The sequence below is a fragment of the Lactuca sativa genome, chromosome 1 (genome assembly GCF_002870075.4).
Source record: "Lactuca sativa cultivar Salinas chromosome 1, Lsat_Salinas_v11, whole genome shotgun sequence".
NCBI classification, from domain to species: domain Eukaryota; kingdom Viridiplantae; phylum Streptophyta; class Magnoliopsida; order Asterales; family Asteraceae; genus Lactuca; species Lactuca sativa.
The window spans coordinates 54,294,879-54,314,726 of NC_056623.2; the positions used below are offsets into that span (position 1 = coordinate 54,294,879).

At 33.6% G+C, this 19,848-nt stretch overlaps 2 protein-coding genes across 3 annotated transcripts; both read right to left on the reverse strand.

Annotated features, from left to right (window-relative positions):
• Positions 1-18: 18 nt before the first annotated feature.
• Positions 19-9,649, reverse strand: LOC111915366 (receptor-like protein kinase FERONIA). Of its 2 annotated transcripts, XM_023911027.3 has the most exons (6): positions 8,434-9,644; positions 8,109-8,147; positions 2,815-3,692; positions 2,658-2,711; positions 1,433-2,452; positions 19-707 (listed from the first exon to the last, which is right to left on the reverse strand). In XM_023911027.3, the coding sequence occupies exons 3-6, from the start codon at positions 2,983-2,985 to the stop codon at positions 27-29; spliced, it is 1,926 nt and encodes a 641-aa protein (XP_023766795.1). In that variant the 5' UTR covers positions 2,986-3,692; positions 8,109-8,147; positions 8,434-9,644; the 3' UTR covers positions 19-26. The 2 variants fall into 2 exon arrangements, 1 of the variants encoding a protein (XP_023766795.1); XR_006189969.2 differs by lacking the exon at positions 19-707 and having other exon boundaries at positions 2,330-2,463; positions 8,434-9,649.
• Positions 9,650-15,594: 5,945 nt separating this feature from the next.
• LOC111915365 (acetate--CoA ligase CCL3) lies at positions 15,595-18,658 on the reverse strand. The gene is made up of 3 exons (XM_023911025.3): positions 18,358-18,658; positions 17,304-17,900; positions 15,595-16,606 (listed from the first exon to the last, which is right to left on the reverse strand). The coding sequence occupies exons 1-3, from the start codon at positions 18,592-18,594 to the stop codon at positions 15,710-15,712; spliced, it is 1,731 nt and encodes a 576-aa protein (XP_023766793.1). The 5' UTR covers positions 18,595-18,658; the 3' UTR covers positions 15,595-15,709.
• Between the last annotated feature and the right edge of the window lie 1,190 nt (positions 18,659-19,848).

Genomic DNA, 19,848 nt, shown 5'->3' on the forward strand with positions numbered 1-19,848 from the left:
CAGATAGATGCCCATGCGTATTGTAATCAACATATGCATTTCATGATAGACAATATCTCAAATAAAACAACGCCGAGTGAATATATATCAGATTCTTTGGTTAAGAAACCCAATTTCAGGTATAGTGGGTCAATATAGCCTATTGTGCCCCATAAATTATCAATGACAAAGTCAATATCCTTATTTAATGGACTTATTAACGAAAGCCCAAAATCAGAAATTTTTCCTTTCCAATCATTGGTTAATAGAACGTTTGAGCTTTTAATGTCTCTATGCATCACCGGCTCTTGTGCTACTCCACCTCCATGAAGGAAATCCAACCCGCTTGCAATATCGATGCATATCTCAAGCCGTTTCATCCACATAAGACCTTTGTCCTTCAAGTACCTATCCAGACTTCCTCTAGAAGCATACTCATAAGCAATGATTTTTTCACCCATTTCGTTGCAATAGCCTAAAAGACCAATACAATTTTCATGTTTATATTCCAAGAGAATTTGAAGCTCCATCAAAAATTTGTGTTCTCCCTGTTCATATTCCCCATGCCACCGCTTTGCAGCAATAGTAGAACGTCCCTTAGCATGTGTAACTTCTCCTTTATATACATTCCCAAATCCTCCATGACCAATCAAGTTGTTATGGCTGAAGTCTTGTGTGGCAGTTTTAATGTCATCAAGTGAGAATTTGAGGTGGTCCTTGATGTTTTCCTGTGAATCATTAAACACCAGATGAACTTAATAATTCAAAAATAAGTTGAACCTCTTATTAAAAATCAGTTATATATTATATTTTTTATCGATAGTATAAGATTATTATATTTTACAAAATCTTTCCATTTTTTTTTATGGATAACTGATTAACTTGGACGTGTTCGCTATCTAACATTGTATTATTTTTTTTCTTTAGAAATACACTAGACACTAGTTATCATATGCAACAGGGCAACTTAATATATGATCATCTAACTACACCTAAATATCTAAATTCTCTGTATGCCCAAATTGGAACAAAGTATTATACAAATTAATGTTTCTGAAGTGGCCAAACTGATCAATACTAACAGGCTTTGGGCAGGTCATGTTTCTCAGGGCGGGAGGTCCAAAACAGTTTTTTCAAACAAAACCATGCCAAAACAGTTGCTTTTTTGGACTAGTATTTTTTATGATCTAAATTAGTCCTTCGTAATAACCTTGGAAAAAGCCATTAAATCAATTTTTACCCCTAGTGTGGAAACTACCCTTAAAATTTTGCAGGCCCTCTTTGTTCTTTTTCATTACAGTGTCGATGTGGGATGAATGTGTTCAACAGAAAACTTGAAAAGTTGGAAATGTTAGTGCATCTTAAACTAGCATCATACATCCGACATTTCTTTTAAAATGATATCGACGGAGCTCCTAATTAGCAAATGTTAATGATTTACATAATGACTTACTTGTAAAGATAACGCTTCCTCAAGTTCCTTAATTATGACTTCTGCTGTTGGACGGTTAGTTTGAGATTCAGCAACACATTGGTATGCAATTTTTGTAAATGTATCCAATGAATCTTTGTCGGGTCCTCTACTTGAAGTGAAAATGTTGTCATGAGTTTCTTCCATCAACTTAGGATCTACCATTTCCCTTATTGTTCCCTCATTGAAGCGACGTCTTGCGACAGGTGCAATCCCGTTGATATTTTCTTTGGTGTAAATTTCATCATTGGCAAGCTTCCCTGACAGGATCTCAAATAAAACGACCCCAAAAGAGTAAATGTCTGATTCATTTTTCAACCTACCCGTTTTAAAATATTCTGGGTCCCAATAAAAATCTGTGCCTGCACGAGTTTCTGTATTGAGAGTCTTGTTCACTTGTTGACTTTTTTTCACACTGCGTAATCTGGAGAGCCCAAAATCAGCAATCTTGGCTTGCCAATTCTCAGTTAACAAAATGTTATCGCTTTTTATATCACGGTGTATTATCCTTCGATCGTCCTCTATCTTGGTATGAAGGTAATTCAATCCGCGTGCGATATCAATACATATCTTTATACGTTGCACCCAACTAAGATTAGTCAACTTACCACCGGTGCTTCCCAAATAATCACTAAGGCTTCCTTTAGAAGCATGCTCGTAGACAAGTAACATATGATCACCTTCCTTGCAAAATCCAAGAAGAGAGATTATGTTGGGATGCTTACAATTTGTAAGCATTTCAATTTCTGCTAGGAACCCTTGTATTCCTTGTTTGTCTTCTCTATTCAATATGCGTTTGATAGCTACAGTGGAGCGCTTCTTGGCATGTTCCCTTGTCTTCTTCTCTTCTAATGGCAACAAGTTTTTGCTATCAAAATGGTCAAGTTCAGCTTTGTACACATCACCATATCCGCCTGACCCAATGAGGTATGTTTTACCAAAATTCTCGGTGGCCAATTGTATATCAATGAGTGGGATCTCTAAGTGTTTCAAGTTTTTCCCCTGCAGCAACACTTTACTCAAATTAAAAATGCGGTGTTGCAACAGACTGTCTTTTATTAAATGACAAAAAGAAAACATTTAAGACCCCAATAAATCAGCAATGGTTAGGTACAATAGCAGAAGCAATTAAACATCAAGATGAAGAGCAAAAATGAAAAAAGAAATATTACTTTTAGACCAAAACCAAATTATTCAGATCACTTACCTTCAAGCTCTTGGAAGTCATGCCCTTAACCATAGAGTGAGCCTTTGATATGAACTACAACAATGGGAAATAAATTAATGAGCATATATATGAGTGATTATGCCAAGTGCCAACACGCAAAACAAAAGCTAAAGTAAATGAAGGGTATACGTCTTACATCAGGGTTTTGATGTTTCCATTGAAATTCCAAGGCTTTCTCAAGTTGTATGACAATCTGATGTATATTTGGACGTTGTTGTCGTTGTTCCTTCACGCAGTAGTATGCTGTTTCCGAAAAGATTTTGAATGATTTTGGGTCCATTTGTTTCCATAGAACCGGATCTATCATATCTTCTAGTCTTCCCTCTTCATAGTATGATCTGGCTGATGGAGCTAACAACTTATCATCATCAATAATACAATGCCAAATGAATAAATATCTGACTTGTGGGTCACGATTCCACTCTGAACATATGTTGGGTCACGGTACCCTATCGTACCACAAACATCCGCAAGAACGCAAAGACGGTCCCTTCGACTTGCTGTCTGAGTGATGGAAAGTTCAAAACCAGATAATTTTGCTTCCCACTGCTCATCCAGTAAAATCTTGGAGCTCTTGATATCACGGTGTATGATGCTGAAATCACGTCGCTTATCATAATAAATGTAACTCAAAGCGTGTGCGGCCCCAACACATATCTGCAATCTTCGCATCCAAGTGAGGGTCGGGTCTCGTAGATAGTCATACAGATTTCCACGGCTCTCATGCTTGTTTATGATGATCTTCTCACCGTTCTCATCACAAAACCCAATGATAGAGACAAGATTTTTATGCTTAAGTTTAGAAAGCATCGAAACCTCCATAAAAAACACGTTGCTTTCTCTCCTTGAGTTATCATCAAAATACCTCCGCGCAACAATGTTGACTAATTCATGTGACCCCAAGAGTTGTCCTTTGTACTCCTTTCCAAACCCATCACGTCCGATAAGGTTTGCATCAGAAAAGTTGTTGGTGGCTGATACTATCTCTTCAAGTGGGATTTGTAAGTGAGCCAACTGTTTGTAAGAAAACAAAGACAAATGAAGAAGCAGGTAATGGTAAGATATAGGGCTCATTTAACTATTTATAGGCTTGAGCTCGAGCTCGGCTCGTTCGAGCCTTATGGTGCAAAGCTCAAGATCGGCTCGTTAAGAATTATATGGGCTCGGGCTCGGCTCGTATACGGTATACTCTAATTTCCTAAAATGGTATTTATTAAATTATTATTTATTTTAATATATAAAAATAAAAATAATTTTTTTATTATATATGTAGGCTCGTTTAGGCTCGCGAGCCTAATCAAGCCAAGTAACAAAGGCTCGATCTCGAGCTCGTTTAATAAACAAGCTTAATATTAAGCTCGAGCTCGGCTCGGGCTCGTTTAAAATCGATCTCGAGTCGAGCTTTTAACGATTCGATCTCGAGTAGCTCATGACTAGCTTGGCTCGTTTGCACCCCTAGTAAAATACAATAATGATGTGTGTGTATATATAGACAGCCAACTCCCATCTCTACTTTCCTTTTTGTTTTCTAGTTCTAATAGTGTCGCACTTAGAACACAATTTACAATTTAGGGTATATGTTTGGTAGACTGGCTTATACTCAAGCTGTCACGTGAAAAGCTAGTAGATAGATGAAAATCTATTTGTTGGCCGATAAGCCAACCAATAAAAAAACGACGTTTGGTAAAGCTAGCTAATAAACTACTTTAAATATATAAAAGACAAAAAAGGGTTGTAGAAAATCAAGTTTATTTGAATTAATAACGGTGAGAAGCTTTTTTCAAAAGCTAGCTTATAAATTACTTTTTGGTTGCCAAACATTACAACTTATATATAAAAGCTTAAATAAATTAGTTGTATCGTGCCAAACACAGCCCAATGTTTGGTAATATTGTGTATGAGTGTACTTTTTACAAGTGATCAATGTTTGAGATGGTGATAGTTGCCTTCCACTTAAGAAAATTATATATTCACAAGTTCAACTTTAGTTAATTACAATTTAAAGTATTATCCTTTGTGTATATTTATTTTACTATTAGATTTGATATTTGATATTTAGTAGTTTAATCTTGGAATAAATCACATTCGATCTGTTGTTATAATATTTTTTTTGGATTTTGGTTCAAATAAATTTTTTGTTCTTTGTTTTTTTAGCTCTTCAAAATTAACCATGCCCACACCCACACCTAGAGTTGTACCCGGTCACCATGGACTAAAAAGGCCTAGTCCCCCCTTTAAGCATGAAACTTTGGACCAGAAAGTCCATTGGTTTAGTCTGGCCCACCTTGGACAAAACAAGCCCGGTCTTCTTTTTATTTGTTATTATGAATTATGAAATATCATGAACATTAGTAAGCATATATATATATATATATATATATATATATATATATATATATATATATATATATATATATATATATATATATATATTTGTTTAGTCTGGCCTTGGACAAAACAAGCCCGGTCTTCTTTTTATTTGTTATTATGAATTATGAAATGCCACGAACATTTGTAAAAAAATTTAAACATATTTTTTATTCATAACTGAATAACGAATTTATTATAATAAAGATCTAATGTACTTTTATTCACTCATTAATAACAAGGGTTGAAACTATAAAAAAATTATTTTATCTTAAAATTATATCAATGTGAATGTCTATTTATAGAAAATAAAAAATTATAAATTTTGATATATTTAAAATCATTTTTCGATAGATGTTTTATCTTTTAAGTAACAATTTTACATGCTTGTGGTTGTGTGTACTATTGATTTCTTATTTATTTCCTTACTGAATGTGTAATTCATGTGGAAAATCTACAGTTCATCGGATCAATTCAACTGAGATCCATTTACTGTCTATTTATTTAAAAAGAAAATATCATGAATTGGTGTTTTCTAGGATTGATATTTATTAATTTTTTTTGCACTTATGCAATTAGAAGAAGCTACCTGTTATTGTGATTGTAAAACTGTACAGTTGGCTATCAAGCAGAAGAAAAAAATAGAATTAGAAAGTGGCAATAAATGAATCCTAATAATTTGGTGTAAAATGGTGTATTGTAACAGGGTAGGCAAATTGTGTTGATAGAGAGTGGAGAAGTCTGTAGGATCTGATCTTGTTAGCCGACAAAATACATTATGTTGACTTGATGGCAGAGATGGACTAAAACTCTTTCAATTTTATTGAGTTCATTGCACTCGAGGCATGTATAGAGACGGTTATTATAAATGTTCATTTTGTTGACTTGATAACAGAGATGGACTGAAACTCCTATATGAAAGATTTGCACATATGTTCATATATAAACATATGTTCATATATAAACATATGTTCATATATGAACAGATTTTCATATTAATCCAAACCTACTCAAGTTTCATTCTTATGTCTTCTATATGTTTTCCCCTGATCTTTGTTCTGTATTATATGTTCCCCAATTCAATTCCTATCTAATCTATGTTAGCGTACAAACATTTATTAGCATATGTTCATTTATGAACATATGTTTATATAATTTTATCCTTAATTTAATCTAATTGTGATACGAGTGGTTAGCCAATGCTTTTTTGGTTATGTATTGCTAAAAATTAACCATATGAACATGTAAAAGTTGATTAGAGAATCTGAAAAAAATTATGTTCATTTATGAACATATTTTCATTTATGAATGAACATATGTTCAATTATGAACATGTAAAAATTGATTAGAGAATCTGAAAAAGTTATGTTCATAAAGATTATTATACAGTCATACCCTTAATGACATAATCTAATCCAATGGTTTAGATGGTTGTTATGTGGTGTTATTTGGTTATGTGTTGAACCCATATATATATATATATATGGGGATAGGGAATATACATTACAGCTCCACCTAAGCTTAGGTACTAAACCTCTAAAAAATGTCGTTTTAACATGCTAAATATACCCGATTTGGTTTCACTTGGTAAATATATCATTCTCCATAATATTTCTTTCTTCATCATCATTTTATCATCTCCGTTTTCTTTCCTCATTTATCGTTTATTACTTCATCCAAGTGAACATTACTAAACCCTAAACCTAAATCTAAACCCTAAATTTAAACCCAAAACACTAAAGCTAAACCCTAAACCCTAAATCTATACACTAAACCCTAAACCCTAAACCCTAAACCTAAACCCTAAACCCTAAACCCTAAACCCTAAACATAAACCTAAACCCTAAACCCTAAACCCTAACCCTAAACCCTAAACCCTAAACTCTAAACCCTAAACCCTATTGTGTCGATCTTGAATTTACATCTTGAAGTATTAATCGTGAATCCATTAATCGTAATCTTTATATAGTAAAACAATGTATTTTCAAGAGATTTACTACCTAAGCTTAGGTGGGGCTGTAATGTATATTCCTTTTTCCCTATATATATATATATATATATATATATATATATATATATATATATATATATATATATATATATATATATATATATATATATATAGGTTTAGGTTCTATGGAAACAAAAAAAACCCTAAAACTCATTAAAATGCATAAAAAAAATTAGAGATCACAAAACGTTTTTTGAGTTTTTTTTATCAAAAAGTCGCAACTTTTAGGTCAAAATCGCTAAAAAAAAATTTGAAAAAAAAATCTTTACAAAAAAAAAAAATGATTTTTAATATTTTTTTCTCCGAAATTGTAAAAAATGGTCTACTGTTTTGATTTTAGTATATAAAGATTTTTTTTCATTTTTCACTATGAAACCGTAGACAAAAGAATGGTCTACTGTTTCCTCTGAGAAGTCTTCTACTATTTCCTAAATAGTAGATTAAAAATGATCTACTGTTTCGTCCAAAACCTACGTTTTTTTTTAAATGAAAAAAAAACACTAACTTTTACCGTAAAAGAGATGTTTCTTTTAATATATAGTAGGTACGATATAGTACTCAAAAAGTTAGTCTTTTTGTTTCATTAAAAAAAAAAAAAAAAAAAAAAAAAAAAAAAAAAAACCAAAACCGTAGTTTTTTAGACGAAACAATAGATTATTTTTAATCACTTGTTTGGAAAACAATAGACTTCTGAGAGGAAAACAGTAGATCATATTTTCGTCTACGGTTTCGTAGTGGAAAATGAAAAAAAATAATAATAATAATAATAAAATAAAAAAAATAAAAAAAAATCTTTATATACAAAAATCAAAACAGTAGGTAAATGGGCGAAACAGTAGACCATTTTAACCATCTATGGTTAGTTTGGGACAAATCCTAATTTTTAGCTAAATAGTGATAAGTCAATTTGGTTAGATTAGTAATTTTCCCTTTTATTATTCCTATTTCCATATAAGGAATCAAATCAAGCTAACCCTTTTTCCCAAAATGAGTAGACTTAGTTTTGATATGATATTGACCACAATTGCCTCATCCCAAAACAGATCGATTACCTTCAAGCTCTTGGATATTGCGCCTTCAATCTTTTCTTGCTGTCCAAAAAAAATCATAGAGTAAGCACTAAGCAGTTGATGTCTAAGCAGGTAAGGCACTCTCCATATGGGAGGTTTATTGTTCGAGTCCAGGGTTTAGGAGAGGGTATGCAACATACTTTGATGTCTTAGCATATCCCTCTATCCTTGCAAAACAAAGGCCAGAGCCAGAGTAATCATTTGATATAAACTGCTACAATGAAAAATATATATCCAATAAACATGAGTTTATAATGACAGAGATACGAACAGAAAGTGGAACCGGATGAATCATCAATGGTCTTACATGATTTTCTTGTTCCTGTTGAGATTCCAGTGCTTTCTCAAGTTGTATGAGAATCTGATCTATACTTGGTCGTTCTGATGGTTCTGCCTTCAAGCAACAATACGCTATTTCTGAAAAGATTTTGAATGATTGTGGGTCCATTTGTTTCCATAGACCCGGATTCACCATATCATATAGTCTTCCATTTTCAATATGTGATTTGGCCAATTCATATAGATAGTCCTCACCCTCGTATTCCTTGCGACAAAGTATTTCAATTAATACCACGCCAAAGGAAAACATATCGGACTTGTGGGACACACTTCCAGTCTTGACATATGTTGGGTCCTTATATCCGGGTGTGCCACAAACTTTAGATGGCTGGCAAGGACGGTTCCTTTCAGCTGCTGCCTGACTCATGGAAAGTTCAAAACCAGATAATTTTGCTTCCCAGTTGTCATCTAGTAAAATCTTTGAGCTCTTGATATCGCGATGAATGACGCTAAAATCACGTCCCTCATCATAATGAATGTAATTTAATGCCCGCGCAACACCAACACATATCCGCAACCTTCGCATCCATGTGAAGCTCGGGTCTCTTAGATAGTTAAAAACACTTCCACGGGTACTCTCACGCTTGTTTATGACGATCTTCTCGCCATCATCACCATCGTCACAAAACCCAACGATAGAGACGATATTTTGATGCTCAAGTGTAAAAAGCATCGAGACCTCCATCCAAAACTCTTTGATTCCTATTCCATTCTTATCATCTAACCTTCGTGCAACGATATCGACCAATCGACCGGACTGCAAGAGTTGTCCTTTGTACTCCTTTCCAAATCCATCATGTCTGATGAAATTTGCATCAGAAAAATTGTCGGTGGCAGATACTATCTCTTCAAGCGGGATTCGTAAGTGATCAAACTGTTTGTGGGAAGACATGTTTATCGGGTACCAAAATTTTAATTGAAGGGAACAGAAATATAAAGCAGTGATGCGTGCGTATGTATATATATTTGGAGATATGAACCAAATATTCCCGAAGATCTACACTCAGTTCAAACAATTTTGAAGAAAGAACTTGAACTAAACTGTGAGTGAAAACAAATCAGCAGACAATAAGACGAACGGAAAACAACTATAAACGATTTAAGGAACAACTCAGAGATCTTATCTAGACACAGTCAACGAAGAGACGAAAAATGAGAAAAGTATCTTGGTTTTGGGTTTTTTAGTGCATACGCGTCCACTGTCGCGCATTAAGCTCCAAGTTTCTACTTTGCACACTTTGCCCCCTTTACTATCTTGATATTTACACAACATCCAGCAAACAGTATTATCTACCAAAGAAAAAAGACAAAATAGTTGGCCATTTTTTCAGCGTTGAGTTTGTATTTAATGGAAATGCTTATATTGAATTATTGATAGCCGGCCTACCCCATATCTGCTTTCCTTTTTGCTTTTTTAGTAGACCCACAACTTGTTGCAGTCATAAACAATATCAAGTTCGAATTTGATGGAATTGAAGGGGTTGATTTTTCCACGCATCTTTTGCTTTTTGTCCACTGAAATTTATATGAATTGTCAATTTTGCCCATAGAAATTACCCCTGTGCTATTTTGGCTGATTGTTTAATCTATAAAATAGCATCCTACTTTGACAAAATTGCCAAACCATGTTTCCTAAAATAGTTTTCAAAGCAGGATGCCCTTTTGACTGATTTTCATTGTTAGATCTTTAAAATATCATGTAACACCCAAAACTTTTTACATACATTTATAATATTATTTTTTGGGAATTTATCAGACTATTATACAACATTATTCAAAAACCAAAGTTTCAAAAACCATATAACATTTTTCCCCAAAAAATTAGCAGGTGTACAAACCATATCACAACCATAATTAAAACAACAAGATTATACGGTAAAAATCTAAATCTAGTAAATGTCTTGTTGTTGCTATCGCCACTCGTACTAAGTAGACCTGGCAATGGGGCGGGTTTGGAGCGAATCGACCTTGATCCAAACCCTTTTAACAAATTTTAAAATCCGATCCAAACCCGCTCCGTAACCCGCAGGGTTTTGAATAATCAAACTCATATCCTTATCCACCGAATCAGCAGATATCCAAACCCGCCCCGTAACCCGTACGTTTTTTGAATAATAAAACACATTTTACTTAAATCATAAAATCACATTTATTAAATAAAACTAAGTTTTGACCGTCAATTGCATTGATAGAGAATAGAAATTACAAACTTTCTTCCGGTTGATAAATAACCTTATTGATTTATAAATGAAATTGGTGATTACATGATGAAATATAAATGAAATGAAATCATGAATCTTGGGAGAAGAGTAGAAGACTGGAAGTCTAGAAGTTGAGTCCTTGACTCCTATGTAAAAATAATTTAGTCTTTGACCTTTTATCTTTGGATTTCTGATTGGAATTTAATGTAAACTTTATGCAATATAAAATATAAATTTATATTTCTAAAATTTATATGGGGCGGGTTATAAACGGAGCGGATCGGTGCTGATCTATACCCGACCCTTTTAATAAAAGGGTTAGCGGGTACGGGTCGTTAACGGGTAAACGGATTAAAAACTATGCTCCAAACCCATATAATTTTTAAGGGTTTGGATCGAATCAGGGTCAAAACCCGCTACATTGCTAGGCCTAGTACTAAGGCTTGCTACCTGAACCTGATATACATGACAAAACAATATTTATCAGACAACAAGGTGAGCTATAAATAATTGATTTATTTAACAGTTATTGATTAACAATTCTATGTTTTCTTGAACAATCCAATTTGAGATGGTGACATAAAGTGACAACACTTGCGCTGACCTTTACCGGAGAACAAATCATCAGACAAGGCCCCGCAATTGGTTCCTATGCAAACCCCTTGATCTAGTTGGCATTATTCCATTGCATTTATGTAACGTCCCAATTTCCAGAGTAAAATTTTCATTTTAAAATAGAATAAACACTCATTTCTAATAAAGTTACATTCAGGTCAAACCATTTGTTCATAAACCATTATTCAGAAATCATAGTCATAAAGAAGACAATGCAGAATCTCGAATCATAAAATTGTTGATGTATGTACAGTCCCGCCTTCGCAGCCCGATAAGTATCTGCAAAATATTTAATACACAACTGTAAGCAAAAAACTTAGTGAGTTCTCCAAAATACTACATACATCATATATAACATCACGTAGTTGTAACGGGCCCGTAACAACCCCGAGTCTGTATTAACATCGAGTCCAGATCGACTCCATTGGGTTCGTATCAACCCAGGGCCCGAAATAAACCCAAGTCTGTATTGAATCCAAGTCCAGATCAACTCCATCAGGTCTCTATCAACCCCGAGTCCATAACAACCTCGAGTATGTATTGACTCCAAGTCCAGATCGACTCCATCGGGTCTGTATCAACTCACACACATATAACATACAAGCATACCAGCAATAGTCACAAAGACAACATGCACAAAATGACACCTAGTGTCCTATTGTATAGTGATAAGACCCATCTCAATCTTGAAGACAAGACAAACCACACACTCGAGCCAACGATATCAAGTCTCCTCTTGCTAAACATAGACATAACGAAAACTCTAATTAACAATCAAGGTAATAACTAACTCTCGAAAGCTATATGCTCGCATTTAAAAGTCAAATACAAAGTCCCAACATGGTTGACCAAAAGTCAAATCGGTCAAAAAGTCAACGACCAACCCTTAGTTGACTAACGCCAGCATAGAGCTACACTTAGCTTAGAGCTATGCTCAATGTACAGAAGTCTACGCCAAGCGTAGAGAGGGATACGCCCAGCGTAGAACCCCCGCTCCTAAAAACTTCTAATAAGTTGTTAATACAGCAAGCCAAACTCTCTAACTCCTAGATCTGATCATAATAAATGATTTAGGGGGCGTTTGGATAGGGAAAAAAGTGGCTACTTATATCTTATCGCTTATTCTCACCACAATAAGCTGAGTTGAAGTGTTTGGATAGGAAGCTTAAAAAATCAGCTTATTGTGGTAGGAATAAGCTAAATAAGTTGATTTTAATAAGCAAGGGGGAGAATGCTTATTGCTTATTGCTTATTGTGGTAGGAATAAGCTAAATAAGTTAATCCAAACACTTTTTAAAAAACTGCTTATTCCCACCGCAATAAGATAATAAGCAATAAGCTAATAGGCTAAAAACATATTTATCCAAACACCCCTTAATGGATAAAGTCTATGACTTCATCCCTTTGCATGACCAAGATGAACACACAACCAAACTCTAAGTCCATGTTGTCACTTTTTGCTCAATAACTCATACATGGATAGATGAGAATGTCCAAGCTCTCATTTTTATGACTCTATAACTTTCTCATACAAAGTCAGATTTGGGCGTTCTTTTTATGCACGCTCTCGGTTTAACGTATACTACGATTTTTGTTTAGATTAATAAGGCTAAAAAGTCCTCTATCGTAAATTCAATATTTACATCACACAGCGTCGTGTCGGTTTTGTCGCGAAACTTCGACAGGCCATAACTTCTTCGTTATAACTCGAATTTCGGCGTTCTTTTTATATGTCTGGAATCCTTTTCACGACCACTACAACTTTTTTCATCGATATTGGGTTTATCTAACACCTTAATTTTTATGCTTATTTTTATCTTTTATTTATTATACATTTATAAATAAGTATAAAGCACATAAATTTACATAATTTACATAATACTCAAATAATTCATCTTTATTACTTCAAAATAGGTTATAATGGTTGACCTTACTATTACATCACTACACTAATGTTTAGCCCAGAAACACGTACAAAGATGGAATATAAATTTTTGTATTTTAATAGTACTTGATGAATAAAAGAAAAAGAATAGGAGGCTAATGGAACTATTATCTAAAAATATAGTTGATGAATACATTATATAAGATATGGATCTTTTTTTCTTTGTATTGTACTATAAATATTTTTTTTTAATATATTTCCCCCATTTATGATACAGATTTTCATTTCAGAAAATAATTTCTTCATACCCCTTAATTGTCGAGTTACTCGAAACCTTACCGAATTACCTTCAGCGTCCCCGTCTCATAACATCATACGCCCAAATGTGCTATCCACATTTATTTCGTCAAGGTCGCCACTTTCACAAATAACCGGTCAATGTAAATTATTCTTAATTTATTTTATATTATATCTACCTCCGCATCTTAAATCATATAACATCAATTTTAATTTCCCAATATATTAACTGTTATCATTAATTTTTTTAATACATATATTTCTATAATGTTTAATTTGTATAAGTCATTTTTTCTTTTAATATCCTATTTAATGAGGCTTCAGGTTGGTTGTCCAACTAATGATTTGGATGAGACAAAAGCATTTGCTGAATAGATTCTTAAAATTGGTGAAGGTAATGTTGGTGGTCCTAATGATGCTAAAGTTGAAGTTTAATTTCTAGTTGAAGTTTAATTTCTAGAAGATGTTATCGTTCGCTCTACAAGTGACCATATTCATTCAATTATATCGGTCATTTATCCATCTTTTGAAAACCATCTTGATGATCCATCATATTTACAAGATAAAGCTATTTTGGTCCTTATAAATGAAGAGGTCGATGTTATCAATGACCACATGTTAGGATTGATCAAAGATGAAAGGAAAACTTATTTGAGTTCAGATTCTTTATGTGAGACAGGGTCAGCAGATTGTTTTAAGGAATCAGTTTACTCTTAAGATGTATTGAATGATTTTAAGGCATTTGGAATTCCCAACCATAAACTTACTCTAAAAACGGATGTTCTGGTCATGTTGTTTCATAATATCGACCAAACCAAATGTTTATGCAATGGTATTAGGTTACAAATTGTTAGACTTGGAAAACATGTCATTGAGGCACGAATTATAGTTAGTAGATTCTTCAATGAGACTACTTATATACTTCGCATGAAGTTAACTTCGTCTGATAAAAGAATCCCCTTTCGTTTTTAGCGAAGGCAATTCCTCGTATATGTTTGTTTTGCTATGACCATTAACAAGAGTCAATGACAACAATTATCAACTGTTGGATTGTATTTGTGTAAACCCGTCTTCACTCATGATCAGTTATATGTAGTTGTTTCTCGTTTAACAAGTAAAAAATGTTTGAAGGTACTCATATGTGACGAGGAATGTCGTCCAACCAATAAAACAAAAAATGTTGTCTATAAAGAGGTTCTTCAAGGTTTAAAGATATTCATACATTTCATTTTATTTTTTTAACTTTTCAATATAATCAATAATGAGAAGTGTTTCTATTACTTCATCATTTTATTTTTTAAACTTTTCAATATAATCAATATGTGACGAGGAATGTTGTCCCACGGGACTTTTTGACATCCCTATTTGATACCTTAGATGAAAAGACTACTTGAAAGATAGCATTCCATGAATATAAGATATATGGAGGTTGTAGGTAGATATGGCAAATCTGTCTGGTGTTATGATAGTATAAATTGTAAAAGTTTCTATCCTCAAATTTAGGATGTTTCAAAAGTGAAGGTTGTACCATAGAACCACAAAAGGTCAATCGTCAATGGACAATGGCAATAGTTGGATTTTAGCAGCAAATAATGGTATCACTAGAGCTACAAAAATGAAGCTCCCACTCGTTTAAAACATTTCCAACCCAAAACTCGTCACTAGTTCAATTGGTTTTGATATGATATTCTGGAATCTGGAAAATAACACACTCGTGTTTTAGTCCATTGATAACAACTATCCCCGTTTTACTCCTATTCCTCGAGGTGAACTCGTTTATAATTGTTTCTCAATCCAAGTTAAGACTTTAGTCGCATATACCCCTTCGGGTTTGGAGTGGTGTGAATGGTAGAGATTGCTGGAAATCAACATTTTGGATTTTGAAAAAAGTTTCAAAATAAGGTAATTGCGTTTGTTTTATTTAACAATTAAACTCTGTGATATTATATGAGGGACTTTTTTTCAGATGCTATGAAAGATGGTCAATTCAATGTTTTACTATTGAAATAATTTTGTATCAATCAAAAGTTAATTCATAACTGTTAACTATACTAGTTTTGTTTTTCTACAAGATGGAATCTTACTTCGATTGGAAAACACGACAAGATAAACATCATACAAGACAAACCCATAAAACAAACCAATACATCAATACAACAATTTATAACAAATCTCAACCATTCAAGTTTAATACACTTTTATTCATCTCTCCAATCTATATACAACACAATAAAACATAAACTTCTTCACAACTTACTCATCTTAACAGGCCCCATCTCCTTCGCTTTCGCCCTCAACAAATGTTTCTGAACCTTTCCCGTTGCAGTCTTTGGCAACGGACCAAAAACAACCGATTTTGGCACCCAATAAGCCGGCATTTTCGAACGACAAAATTTCATAATATCATCCGCAATTTTACCTTCATCATATTCTCCAATCCCTTCTTTTAAAGTCACAAATGCACACGGTGATTCACCCCATCTTGTATCCGGTCTAGCCACCACCGAAGCTTCACCAACCATCGGATGTTGATACAATGTATTTTCAACCTCAACACTACTAATATTCTCACCTCCCGATATAATAATATCCTTCGACCTATCTTTAATCTCAATATACCCATCCGGATGCTTCACAGCTAAGTCACCAGAGTGAAACCAACCATTGGCAAACGCCTCGGTGTTTGCTTTTGGGTTTTTTAAATACCCTTTCATTACGATGTTCCCACGGAACACGATTTCTCCGACTGTGGTCCCGTCTGACGGGACCGGTCGGAATGTCTTGGTGTCCATTACTTCTAGCCCTTCCAAGGCTGTGTAAGGGACACCCTGGCGAGCGTTTAGTTTCGCTTGTGTTTCGGGCGGGAGGTCATCCCATTCGGGCTTCCACGCGCATATTGTTGACGGACCGTAGGTTTCTGAGAGGCCGTATGTGTGTGTTACACGGAACCCATTTTGGGACATTTTGAAGAGGACAGATGGCGGTGGGGCCGCTCCAGCCGTCATGACATGGACTTTGCGGGGGAGTGGGAGGATGGTGTCTTTGGGCGGTGCGTTGACTATCGTGTTGAGAACCACCGGGGCGGCACAAAAATGTGTGGCACCGTGATTGGCTATTGCAGAGTATACACCTTTCGCTGTCACCTGCATGAAGTATATCACCAATTAAGGCTAACAGAACAAGACTTGACAGAACAGAACAAGACAAAACATTTTTTTCCAGTAAGCTTATTATGGTTGGTTCCACCAGTTTAACTTAATTTTTTTTATTTTATATACAAACCATTATATATACTGTTTAGTTATTTAAATTTAATTTCCACAAATATATTTGAAATTAATATATATATATATATATATATATATATATATATATATATATATATATATAATTAAAAAGTACATTTTCCATTTACTTGTTACATAATCTTTAACTTCTAAATACGTCTATTATCACGTTTTTGAAAAGAGAACATTTGTATCTACCTATTTGAATTTTCTACTTTTTATATTTTTTAATATGTTACTATATATAAACCGTTTTTGTATCCAACTATACTTTTTATATATTTTTAAATATCCTATAACAATTTATTTAAGTAAAAAAAAGTGAAACACAGATTCAAAATTTTGATAAAGCACTTACATATTACATATGCACAAGTTCAACTTTTTTGAGAAAACACTTTTGGAAATAACTTTTTTGAAATAACACTTTTCGAAATAACCTTTTTGAAATGGCTTTTACAATAGAAAACAAGCTTCTCCACCATCTTTTCACATGAAATTTTTTGAATAAACTTTTATTGTGTTTGTGTTTTATTGGAACCGAAACTGATACCTGTCTAAGACATATGTTGGTCCCACAAATAGCAGCGAGAGTCCAAGTGAAACACCAACCATTGCAATGAAACATAGGCAAAGTCCAAAGGTACACGGCTCCTTCCGGTATACCCCACACCACAACATTACTAGTGGCTGCCAGGTAAGCGCCTCGATGATGCAAAACCACCCCTTTAGGGCTTGATGTTGTGCCCGAAGTATACCCCAAAGCAATACTATGCCACTCATCTTGTGGTGGTTTCCATATAAATTCAGGGTCACCGGATTCTAGAAACTTCTCGTATTCAATTGCGCCTTTTGCTATAGCATATTGCAGATTGTTTGGATCACATTCACTGCTTTTGTCTTTGATGACAATTAGAATTGGGGGCTTGAAATTGGTTTTTATTTTTTCTTGTAGAATCTTTAAAGCTTTTTCAGCTACTTTGAAATATTCTTGATCCACCATTATGACTGCGGATGCTGAGTGTTCTAGAAGGAAGGCGATTGTTGGAGCGTTTAGACGAATGTTTACTGCATTTATGACTGCTCCACTCATTGGAACTCCAAAATGAGCTTCGTACATGGCTGGAATGTTGGGTGCAATCACTGCTACCTGCAAGTAATCGTATAAAGTAAAGATTGTAAATAGTTTGCCCTATTTCACAAATCTGGATTTTTTACGATTTAGGGCCAAAATAATCATAATTATCTGAACTTGATTCTTAAATTTCTAGATAATCGTTTTCAAAATGAACATTCAAAGTATCCGCTAAACTGTGATTTGATACAGTTTTGTAGTGATTCGCAATATTCATGATATTTATGTTGCGCAATAATGGCTACCCCGAATAGCCACATAGACTTAATACGTATAAATTATAGCTTGGTCAAACGTATTCATTACAAGATCGTGAGAGAATAAAATTTATTATTAGGATTCCGTTCGATGATTCATGTGTAGAATTTTTAAATTGAAGATAATCGTTTACCTCAAAAGTCATCGGCATACGCATGGAGTAATAAAATCACAATCACAATCAATCGAGTAAATGAGAAGAGGAAATTGATACCGTTGAACCGAATCCGACGGAGTGTTTGGAAAGAGCGGAGGATAATCGGCAGCAACGCAGGTAAGTTTGAAGCCATGTGTACTGAACGGAGCCGTGCACAACCGACCTACGGTGGGGGTGAACCAGAGCAGCTCTTTTCAAAAACCAAAGTGGAGTTAGTGCTGTGTAGTTTGCTTCGTTTTTCGGCAAATCATCGATGTCTCTCTCCTTTTCATGTCTTCTTCCCTCCATCGCCATCTTCCCCCTTTTTCACGGAGTCTCTCGCAGTTTCTCTGTTGGATATGTCGAATTTGTTTTATGTGGAGAAAATAGGAGATGACCGATCATGTTTTCACTCGTTGAGTTTAGCATTATTACATTCTAGCCCTCTTGGTTTTGTTTATTACTTTTTCTTCCCAAATACTAATACAATATATAATTTGATTATTTGATACTAGTTGTAAGATCCATTTATTACATGGGTTACTTTAAAAAAAAATTAGATATAAAAGTATAAATATTTGAGAACATGAATTTATAAGAAAATTAAAAAAAATAATGAATTATTAAAAATTGAAATGTTTTTTTATATTTTAAATGTAAAAAAACTAATTTGAATAAATTAACAAAATAAATTAATGAGTTTTAATTTGGTAATTTTAAAATTAGAAGGTAAGTTAATTAATAAAATTGATATCCATTTATTACTACATTTATTGTAATTGTTATATTAAAAGATTATGTGGAATTTAATAAAATCAGAAAACTCATAAAATGACATATGAAAAAAAAAATTAATTCAAAATAACCAAAAAATGATATTTGGCAAATTGAATGAGATTGTGACATGTGGCAAAAAAACTTTCATTTATTAGAAAGGATGTAGATGGTGAAAAAAAAACTACTTTAGAGTGTTTTCCAATTTTGACATCAATGACCGAATTATTTTATCTTTTGTTTTTTAATTTTTATATTATTTTCTTTAGCTAACAAATAGACTTGTTTTTTAAAGGCAGAACCAAGGTCAAAGTAAATGATAGCACAAAAAAATCATGTAATATATAATATGAAAAAAGGAAAACCGCAATTTCATTAGACATGGCAAAGTGACAAAATAGACTATAGAATATATATTACGTTTTAAAGTTCAAAGTTTACTTCTTCGCTTTTTTATTTTTCGAAAATAAATAATTACATTTTCAGTCTTAACATTCTCAAGTGTTTCCCTTTTTACACTACAAATCAAAGCATCATTCATAAAATTGTCACCTATACAGTTACGTAAATCGGTCTTCAACAACTTTATTTCAGAAAAACACAGTTCAACGGTTGCGGTTGAGGTTGCAATAGGCAAAGCCAAAGTTAGTTTTAATAATTTATAAACCAAAGAAAAAGAGAGGTGTTTCCCTGTTTCCACCAACAAACAAGATAGGTACGTATTTTCATTCAAGTTGACAAATTTCTCATCATGGAACAAAGATTGATAATAGATATCAAGTTGTCCATTAAGGC

Coding starts and splice junctions, on each gene's coding strand:
- LOC111915366 (XM_023911027.3), bottom strand. CDS start 2,985: ATGATAGATCCGGTTCTATGGAAACAAATGGACCCAAAATCATTCAAA. Junction 2,712..2,814: donor GGAAACATCAAAACCCTGAT/GTAAGACGTATA, acceptor CCATTGTTGTAG/TTCATATCAAAGGCTCACTC. Junction 2,453..2,657: donor TGACTTCCAAGAGCTTGAAG/GTAAGTGATCTG, acceptor GTGTTGCTGCAG/GGGAAAAACTTGAAACACTT.
- LOC111915365 (XM_023911025.3), bottom strand. CDS start 18,594: ATGGCGATGGAGGGAAGAAGACATGAAAAGGAGAGAGACATCGATGAT. Junction 17,901..18,357: donor CCGTCGGATTCGGTTCAACG/GTATCAATTTCC, acceptor GATTACTTGCAG/GTAGCAGTGATTGCACCCAA. Junction 16,607..17,303: donor CCAACATATGTCTTAGACAG/GTATCAGTTTCG, acceptor TACTTCATGCAG/GTGACAGCGAAAGGTGTATA.